The sequence below is a fragment of the Salvelinus namaycush genome, chromosome 23, assembly GCF_016432855.1.
Source record: "Salvelinus namaycush isolate Seneca chromosome 23, SaNama_1.0, whole genome shotgun sequence".
Taxonomy (NCBI): Eukaryota; Metazoa; Chordata; class Actinopteri; order Salmoniformes; family Salmonidae; genus Salvelinus; species Salvelinus namaycush.
In genome coordinates, this window is record NC_052329.1 from 42,006,034 (window position 1) to 42,016,763 (window position 10,730).

At 41.9% G+C, this 10,730-nt stretch overlaps 1 protein-coding gene across 1 annotated transcript; it reads right to left on the reverse strand.

The window, feature by feature from the left end:
• Positions 1 to 8,241: 8,241 nt before the first annotated feature.
• lipt2 (lipoyl(octanoyl) transferase 2) lies at positions 8,242 to 9,421 on the reverse strand. The gene is made up of 2 exons (XM_038962059.1): positions 8,642 to 9,421; positions 8,242 to 8,535 (listed from the first exon to the last, which is right to left on the reverse strand). The coding sequence occupies exons 1-2, from the start codon at positions 9,084 to 9,086 to the stop codon at positions 8,300 to 8,302; spliced, it is 681 nt and encodes a 226-aa protein (XP_038817987.1). The 5' UTR covers positions 9,087 to 9,421; the 3' UTR covers positions 8,242 to 8,299.
• Positions 9,422 to 10,730: the final 1,309 nt, after the last annotated feature.

Sequence of the window (10,730 nt, forward strand, 5' to 3'; positions counted from 1 at the left end):
GAATAATTTCAGCTAGTTGTTTTTGAGCTCACCCGGCAACCTCAATGGACTATACTGTACTGACCTGAACCCGCCTCCCACTTTAAGCTTGCAACCTCATTGGGCGTTATTCCACCTGCCAATTAACATTGTCCATCAGGTCTGGTTGTTGCAGGAAAGTTTACATAGATGGGAAGGAGAAGCGGGATCAGCAACAAGTCAATTTGATTGGAACACATGATTGCTAGAGAACAAAGACAAAAGGCTGGTCATTGTTTTTTTGTTCGATCATAAATTTCGATTTCGAAAGTTAACGCAGTTGCGTTTGGTTGGCGGATCTGCACAGCTGTACCAAATATTTTTTATAACTAAATCAAGATAGACCACAGCCTGTCGTTTCCAATGGGAAAAATGAGTCATAGTGGGCAGAAAAAGGAAGAAGGTGGGCAGAGCCAAGCACGAGCCAGCGAGATCCTATTGAAGCTTTCTAGCGTGCATTTGCATATTTATGTTAGGGAACGCCTACTCTGAAGTGCGCTTGTGCAATAACTAAATTCACATCTGCACTCCTGCTAAACACGGTTCATAACGGATTCTAGTTTTGACAACAGAAAACTGTTTAATTGATGAGAATTTGCAGAATGTCGGCTAAAATCCATCTCGATCTATTTTCTCTCCCTGCAGGCCAGTGGGCTTCCTCTCACTACCATATTTGATAGTGAGTTGAAACGCAAAGCTGATGCTTCACATTTATACAGTGAAATATCTCTCATTGTTCTATCTTTGACTGTGCTGACACTGAGGTAGGCATGCCAGGTAGCTCAGATGGGAGTAAGTCTGAGATGGATGAAGGTAGTAGGATTAGTGGTGTCTACTTACACGACTACGGAAAGAAAATAGGAAAAGGTACAGAAGAGGGGATGAGGGTGGATTTACTACAGATGGGGACATAAATGGAAGGGGGAATCTAGAAGTGCAAATGGGAAGGAATCTGGAAGGATTCTGTATGGAGGAATGGGCTAAGATCCCTCCCAATGTGTTCTACACCGCAAAACATTTTAGAAGAAGGCTCAGCGCTGTTGTCCTTTCAAAGTGAGGTATTGAAAGGTACTGAACACATGGGTGTAATTCAATTTGGCCCCTATCTCTTTCTATGAGCAATTGTATTAGTATAAAATAATTTCCCAATTTTTGGAGCATACAATAAAGCTCAGTAATTTCTGCCCATCTTTATCAAGGGTTCAATAATTTGGGACCCCAGTGTATAATATAATGTAGGGTCATTCCCTGTAGTATTATTGTAGTAGAGCTTGTCAGTCTTGCTACCAGTCTTCAAAGTTGCTTAAACAAGAATGAGCTCAGAGGAACAGTATTTTAGAGAAAGTTTGCTAACATCAACCAACAAGTTCGCCACTAGACAGCATTAGAAATTAATGTAATACAGCTATCAAAATTCAGTTAATAGCCCCGGACCATTATTCCTCCTCCACCAAACGTTACAGTTGGCACAATGCATTGGAGCATGTAGCGTTCTCCTGGCATCTGCCAAACCCATATTCGTCTGTCAGACTGCCAAGGACTGGAACGAATTGCAAAAATCATTGAAGCTGGAGACTCATATCTCCCTCTCTAACTTTAAGCACCAGCTGTCAGAGCAGCTCACAGATCACTGCACCTGTACATAGCCCATCTGTAAATAGCCCGTCCAACTACCTCATCCCCATACTGTTATTTATTTTTTTGCTCCTTTGCACCCCAGTATCTCTACTTGCACATTCATCTTCTGCACATCTATCACTCCAATTCACTCATGTTAAATTGTAATTATTTCGCCACTATGGCCTATTCATTGCCTTATACCTCCCTTATCTTACCTCACTTGCACACACTGTATATAGACTTTTCTATTGTGTTATTGACTGTATGTTTGTTTATTCCATGTGTAACTCTGTGTTGTTGTTTGTGTCGCACTGCTTTGCTTTATCTTGGCCAGGTCGCAGTTGTAAATGAGAACTTGTTCTCAACTGGCCTACCTGGTAAAATAAAGGTGAAATAAAAAATGGTGAAACTTGATACATTACTCCAGAGAGTGCGTTTCCACTGTTCCAGAGACCAATGGCGGTGAGCTTTACACCGCTCCAGACGACGCTTGGCAATGCGTGTTGAGATCTTAGGCTTGTGTGCGGCTGCTTGGCCATGGTAACCCATTTCATGAAGCTCCCGATTAACAGTTCTTGTGCTGACGTTGCTTCCAGAGGCAGTGTGGATCTCAGTAGTGAGTGTTGCAACCCAGGATAGAGGATTTTTATGCGCTTCTGCACTCGGCGGTCCCATTCTGTGAGCTTGTGTGGGTTACCACTGAGCCGTTGTTGCTCCTATACATTTTTCACTTCACAATAACAGCACTTACAGTTGACCGGGGCAGCTCTAGCAGGGCAGAAATTTGATGAACTGACTTGTTGGAAAGGTGGCACCCTATGACGGTGCCACGTTGAAAGCCACTGAGCTCTTCAGTAAGGCCATTCTACTGCTAATGTTTGTCTATGGATTTGATACTCCTAAAATCGCCGAAGGGGTGTTACATTTTTTAAAATATTAAAACATACAATCTACTTGCAGTGAAGCCGCTCAACATCTACATCACATGTCCACATACTTTTGTATATATAGTGTAATTAGGTACTGTCACTGACTCGTCATGATTGACTTCACTGCATTTATCAACCGGTCTTATTACCATTGTGATATTGTAAATGAATAGTTTATTTTCTTTATATTTAAAGGGCATAGCTTTGCACATGGACAAGGACACATTCCAAGTCTTTCTTGGAATGGTGGGCTGACTAAAAAAGGAAGATACAGTCATGAGAAAGTCCATCAGCCCTGCAGAGAGACTGGATGTGACCCTAAACGCTTTCTGTTAAAAGGAGAGACATTCACATCTCTCGCTTACGTATTCTGAATAAGTTGCTATGCCATCTCAGAGATTGTCATTGAGACATGCAAGGCTGTTAAGTGTACTGAAGACAGACTACCTGAAGGTGAAAAGCAATAGGCCAGGGATAAGATGGCACCGATAGACATTGCCGCCTTGTTTCAGGCTCCTAAGCAACTTTGCAGTATATATCCTGTATTTACAGTTGGAAGTCGGAAGTTTACATACAAGTTTACATACACCTTAGCCAGTGGGTCAGAAGTGTACATACACTCAATTAGTATTTGGTAGCATTGCCTTTAAATTGTTTAACTTGGGTCAAACGTTTTGGGTAGTCTTCCACAAGATTCCCACAATAAGTTGGGTGAATTTTGGCCCATTCCTCCTGACAGAGCTGGTGTAACTGAGTCAGGTTTGTAGGCCTCCTTGCTCGCACACGCTTTTTCAGTTCTGCCCACAAACTGTCTATTGGATTGAGGTCAGGGCTTTGTGATGGCCACTCCAATACCTTGACTTTGTTGTCCTTAAGCCATTTGCCACAACTTTGGAAGTATGCTTGGGGCCATTGTCCATTCGGAAGACCCATTTGCGACCAAGCTGTAACTTCCTGACTGATGTCTTGAGATGTTGCTTCAATATATCCACATAATTTTCCTGCCTCATGATGCCATCTATTTTGTGAAGTGCACCAGTCCCTCCTGCAGCAAAGCACCCACACAACATGATGCTGCCACACCCGTGCTTCACGTTTGGGATGGTGTTCTTCGGCTTGCAAGCCTCCCCCCTTTTCCTCCAAACATAACGATGGTCATTATGGCCAAACAGTTCTATTTCTGTTTCATCAGACCAGAGGACATTTCTCCAAAAAGTACCATCTTTGTCCCCATGTGCAGTTGCAAACCGTAGTCTGGCTTTTTTTATGACAGTTTTGGACCACTTCCTTGCTGAGTGGCCTTTCAGGTTATGTCGATATAGGACTTGTTTTACTGTGGATATAGATATTTTGTACCTGTTCCTCCAGCATCTTCACAAGGTCCTTTGCTGTTGTTCTGGGATTGATTTGCACTTTTCGCACCAAAGTACGTTCATCTCTAGGAAACAGATCGTGCCTCCTTCCTGAGCGGAATGACGGCTGCGTGGTGCCATGGTGTTTATACTTGCGTACTATTGTTTGTACAGATGAACGTGGTACCTTCAGGCGTTTGGAAATTGCTCCCAAGGATGAACCAGACTTGTGGAGGTCTACAATTTTCTTTCTGAGGTCTTGGCTGATTTCTTTTGATTTTCCCATGATGTCAAGCAAAGAAGCACTGAGTTTGAAGGTAGGCCTTGAAATACATCCACAGGTACACCTCCAATTGACTCAAATGATGTCAATTAGCCTATCAGAAGCTTCTAAAGCCATGACTTCATTTTCTGGAGTTTTCCAAGCTGTTTAAAGGCACAGTCAACTTAGTGTATGTGAACTTCTGACCCACTGGAATTGTGATACACTGGAATTGTGATAGTGAAATAATAATCTGTCAATAACAATTGTTGGAAAAATGACTTGTGTCATGCACAAAGTAGATGTCCTAACCGACTTGCCAAAACTATAGTTTGTTGACAAGAAATTTGTGGAGTGGTTGAAAAACAAGTTTTAATGACTCCAACCTAAGTGTATGTAAACTTCCGACTTCAACTGTATATATATGTGTATATAATTTATAAGTTCAAAAATGGATGTAGCAACTACAGATTGCCCCTTTTAAGTCTATCACAAGTTTACGAGTTTGAGCATGTGTCCATTACTTCTGACCCACTGGGAATGTGATGAAATAAATAATAAATTTTATTATTTATTTAATTTATTAACAAATAAAATTGTTCTCTCTACTATTATTCTGACATTTCACATTCTTAAAATAAAGTGGTGATCCTAACCGACCTAAGACAGGGAATTTTTACTAGGATTAAATGTCAGAAATTGTGAAAACTGAGTTTAAATGTATTTGGCTAAGGTGTATGTAAACTTCAGACTTCAACTGTAAGCACCTTTGAACGGGGTATGGTAGTAGGTGCCAGGCACACCGATTTGTGTCAAGAACTGCAACGGTGCTGGGTTTTTCATACTCAACAGTCTCCCGTGTGTATCAAGAATGATCCACCACCCAAAGGACATCCAACCAACTTGACAACTGTGGGAAGCATGAGTCAACATGGGCCAACATCCACGTGGAACGCTTTCAACACCTTGTAGAGTCCATGCCCCGAGAAATGAAGGCTGTTTTGAGGGCAAAAGGGGATGCAACTCAATATTAACAAGGTGTTCCTAATGTTTTGTACACTCACTCAGTGTATACACACACACTGAGTATACCAAACATTAGGAACACCTTGTTAATATTGAGTTGCAACCCCCCTCAGACAACGACCCTAAGCACACAGCCAAGACAACGCAGGAGTGGCTTCGGGACAAGTCTCTGAATGTCCTTGGGTGGCCAACTAGAGCCCAGACTTTAACATCTCCGGAGAGACCTGAAAATAGCTGTGCACCGACGCTCCCCATCCAACCAGACAGAGCTTGAGAGGTTCTGCAGAGAATGAGAGAAACTCCTCAAATACAGGTGTGCCAAGCTTGTAGCGTCATACCCAAGAAGACTTGAGGCTGAAATCATTGCCAAAGGCGCTTCAACAATGTACTGAGTACAGGGTCTGAACACTTATTAAAAATGTGATATTTCATTTTTATACTTTTGCTAAAATCTATTTTTTTTCCTTTTCATTACAGGGTATTGTGTGTAGATTGAGGGGAAAAAGCAATTTAATCAATGTCAGAATATGGCTGTAAACGAACAAAATGTTGAAAAAGTCAAGGGGTCTGAAAACTTTCCGAATGCACTGTATGAACCCAAGGTTGATAATTTACTGCCACCGAGGACCTCAGCTCTTCCAATTTGGTTGTTGTTGATCTGTAACCAGGAAGTCGCTCCGCTGTACACAATGTCATATAGCTGAGTGAGTCTATACCTTTAACATAACTTGCTCAGAGAAGGAAACTATTATTAACCTGTGTGGACTGGATGATTGTCATATCCTTAATGAGGGCAAAGCGTCGCCCATGGCTGCCCTCAGCCCTGCCGTCCCAAATGCCATCCTGCAGCACAGCCTAACCCTCAGCTCCTCCACTTGCCTATCCTGCAATAGGGCCTCTATCTGAGCTCTGGTCAATCGATTCTGAATGGGAAGAAGCGTCACAAATTAGCTACACATTCAGCACTCCCTTAATGACATCGTTTATGTCATGTCAACACAGTTACACACCACTTAATTTAAGACTAACTTGCTTGCTGATTGAGTCAAATATACAATACCCACTGCTTCAGCATTATGGTTGAGCTACACTGGAACTGAACAAAAATATAATCTTTGTTGTTGCTAAATGTAGCCTAATCTTGTTTGATAAATAAGCATTTGTTGATGCAGAATATCCTATTAAATCTAGACATACAGTACCCGTCATAAGTTTGGAAACACCTCCCCCTCCCAGTTTTTTTTCTTTATTTCACTATTTTCTATATTGTAGAATAATAGTGAAGACATCAAAACTATGAAATAACACACATGGAATCATGTAGTAACCAAACTTTTGACTGGTACTGTAGATCTGGGCTCTCACAGTTCCATGCTGCATCTGACAGTCCCGAGTCAAGTTAAGGGGTCAGACAGATCCATTGCTTTTACACCCTTTCTCAACTAGGGCGGCAGTGCAAGTGTTTGGGGTGGAGTAGAGGCTGCATGAGCTTGGCGCTGTACTTTTTCATTAGTAATAAGAAAAATAGTTACAATTGTAGCCTGGGTACCAGACTTGTTTGTGCTAACATTCCACCCCTTATCATATGCCAAACTGTGTTTGGCATAATGACAATGAGTGGAATGTTAGCACAAACCGATCCTGCCATCATTTTTATTTTTACATTTTAGTCATTTATGCAGAGCAATATGGGTTTGGCAGATGTTCTTACCTAGTCGGCTTGGGATTCGAACCAGCAACCTTAAGGTTACTGCTCTAACGCTCTTAACCGCTAGGCTACCTGCCACGAATATGCAAGAAACATACACTACAGGGATTTCAGAAGACCTCCGAGCAGAAGAACATATGGATTTTGCACCTGACAACTCAAGTCAGTGCACCGTCCATAAAAAGTGTTAGCTATGATAATGACACTGACCGGTGACTCACTGACCTTATCCATTGGTAAATAGCCTTATCAAGTCGCACGTCCCCAGTTGCATGGCAATTTAGGTCCAGTTCTCCATAGCAGGATATTGTGCAGCAAAACATCAAGCTAGCTAGCTACGTAGATAACGTTAACCAACGTTAGTTTACAAAACTATCAGGCTAGCAATAAGCCAGGCAGGGCAGAACGTCCCTAGTTATCGGTCTTGACGTCTGTTTGCTTTGGCTACCGAAACAGATAGAGCTAGCTACATATCTAAAAATATAATCACCAGCCAAGATAAGAAATGTATTATCTAACAAACCGTTAGGACGCTACCTAGCTTGACTCGCTAGAGTGGTGGTGTTGTTGAGCGACCGAGCTAACTAGCTACCCCATGCCATCTTATCTGCAGTGGTCATCTGGCTGTGGTAATCACCCTTGAAAAACAGTAAACTAGGTAGTTATAATTAGTTATCTAGCGTAGCAACATAATGGCCCGCATTACCACGCGTGTCCTATCTTGGCACTCAAGTTGTCTTTATTAATGTTAAACTAGTTAGTTAGCTATCTTACTTGGTCCTTGTTTAGTAGACTGAGGTTCGGTCACCACAGCCACAAAGTCAACATTGGCCATATCGTAAAAATTCATGAAATCAAAATTTACTTTTTGGTCTTAAATTAAGGTTAGGCATAAGGTTAGCAGTGTGGTTAAGGTTCGTTTTAAAATCTATTACATTTTAGAACTAGTCGGGGTTTAGCCATCATTATGACTTTGTGACTGTGGTAACTAGTGACGACCAACTAGTAGCCTTCAGTCGCGCGGCAACATTATTATTATTATTATTTTTAACCTTTACTAAACTCGGCAAGTCAGTTAAGAACAAATTTGTATTTACAATGACGCCTACACCGGCCAAACCAGGACGACGCTGGGCCAACTGAGCGCAGCCCTATGGGACTCCCAATCACGGCCGGTAGTGACGCCTCTAGCACCGAGACGCAGTGCCTTAGACCGCTGCGCCAATCGGGAGCCACATTTACCCCACCATAACATAAACAGCGGACGTACGCCCTCATAGCTAAGAAACGATGTTTCCAAGATTGTGCTAACAAGTGAGACAGAGAGAGGGAGAGAACATTTTATGATTGTGAAAATATACATGTTAAATTTACCGAGCAGTGTTTATTCATTATTAGAATATTCTCCATGATGCAGTGTGCAGTCAAACTGATCACTGAAAGTTTCCAGCAGTGGTGGGATGGATTCTTCAATAGAGACATCTCTTCCCAGTTCTTGACTGAGGGATGTGACACCTTTCCCTACAATCCCACATGGCACAATGTTTTCAAACCAGCCCATATCTGTGTTGCAGTTCAGTGCCAAGCCATGAGATGTTATGTATCTCCCACAATGGATTCCTGAAAGAGGAAACATTGACTGTAATATTAAGAATGACATATTGTAGCTTTGTTGTACTAAACATTGCAAAAAATGGGTAATCTTTAATTTAGAAGTTTAACCTACCTATGGCACATATCTTGTTGTCTCCAACCCAGACCCCAGTGTTTGGGGAGGTGGATGCTCTTATCCCATACTTTCTGCAAAGGTTGATGACAGTCCTCTCCAGCTCACACACGTACCATCGCACGCTTTTCTTGAAGCAGCCCAAATTGAGTATTGGGTAGCACACCAACTGCCCTGGACCATGGAAAGTTATGAGTCCGCCACGGTTGCTACGAAAGAATTCAGCACCAAGGAGTTTGAGTCTTTGCTCCTCTTCGAATGGGTATAGTGCCTGTCTGATTCCAATGGTGTAGACTGGCGGGTGTTCACATAATAGCAGCGCATTGTGCAATTTGTCTTTAGAATCCAGATGTCTCCTGACATAGAGTTGCTGTACCTGTAATGCACGCCCATAGGAAATACGACCCAACTGGATCACTTCAACTGCTGCTTTTGAAGGGTACATTTTATGATGATAATTGAGTGTCAACTCCTTATTCAAGGTTTTCAGAAGACAGACAATGCCACGTTTCTATTGTGAAGGACATAACGTACAGTAACATTGACCATGCAGCTCGCCACTCACAACGAACGTTGCATCCTTTGACTGCGTCTGATAATGCCTTGTTCCATGATGCAGGTTATCCAGTGTCGATAACTTGTAGATGGGGGCAGAGACGTTGAACGTAGCTGGTCGACTAATGTTAAATTGACATCATTTGCAGTCTGTTTGATAATGACTGGACAATGGCGACATAAATAGTGTGCATACTTGACATCCATGCCATGGGCGCAGCCATATTAGATTCGTTATTTTATCTTTAATGGTGGTTCAACCAGCTGAGTGGTGCGTTATCGCCACCAACTGGACGGGGTTGTAACCGCAAGGCTTTCTGATATGAGGCACGGAGGGTTACGTTACCGCCCTCTGGCGTTTTAGTGTTCGAACAACATCAGAGACAAAATATTTATGTGGCCCCCTCTGAATACTTTGAAAATGCATACTTCCTTGCTCCTTTCCCTAAGGTAAAATCTGGTAGGCTTACAGTGGATTTGTGAAAGTTAATGCAACCCCTTGCTTTCACCCATCTGTCCTGTTAGATCCAGGATATGGAGACAATGATACATTGATTTCATCTGTACCTGAAACAGGACTCGATGTTGGGGGTAGAGGTGGTATCTACTGTACCTTCTTGTCAATTTCCCTCCATCTACACTGACCTGAAAAAACAGTACTGGTAAAAGCATATGTCAGGTAGGATAGGGGCCCACACCACATTGCTTTCACCTATCCAGTATTTTTAAATCAGTGCAGATGAAAGGAATGGAATGAGGGAGTAAATTTAGATGATTGTCATGCAGCGCTGATTGATTCCTTGAGTGTTTAAATTAAGTGGGGGAGGCATAAGTCTTACATGGGGCGTAATACATTTCTTTCACTAGTAGCTCTAACATTATTCAGACAAGAGCAAGAAGGGCTGATCTAAGAGTAGGCTAATGTAATTACACATGATTTGATTCACTTCCAAATGTGTACTTCTCACTGGTCCCCATGTTCCAGGTCAGTTTTTTCCCCCTCCTTATTTGAAGCACAAGCTCTGGCTCATGACTACTAGTCTTATTAAGTTAACTGGGACTGATTGCAAAGAATAGACTGAACCGGAGAGAAACTGTCACATTGCAACTCTTCTAAAGAACAGTCAACATCAGCAAATCATCATGAAATATCACTGCACGATGCTCGTGGTGCTCCTCGCTTTCTTGGCCATCGCATGTAAGTCTTGAAAACTACCCTCTTGTGAAACAGACAAGGTCAGAATTACTGAAATTATGGACTCATCTAGCTGTTTGAGTGATATTTAGCTATTTAGTTTTACCACAGACCATCATTTGCATGTCTTTAAACTGTTACAATGCTGTAAAACCATTAAATTGTTGCTCAGCAGATACATTTTCTCTGGTGACAAATACGTAATTGCTATAAAACATCTAAGAAACTATTTATAATACTGTACCTACATTTCAGGAACATGTGAAAGGTAATTTAATGGAATGAAGATACTTAAAATTATACAAAGGAAAATAAAAACATCCTGTTTTTTAAATGACA

What these genes read in the sequence shown, in the direction of transcription:
- lipt2 (XM_038962059.1), bottom strand. Translation starts at nt 9,086, where the DNA reads ATGTACCCTTCAAAAGCAGCAGTTGAAGTGATCCAGTTGGGTCGTATT. An exon ending in CAACAAGATATGTGCCATAG is followed by an intron (nt 8,536 to 8,641) that starts GTAGGTTAAACT and finishes TTCCTCTTTCAG; the next exon opens with GAATCCATTGTGGGAGATAC.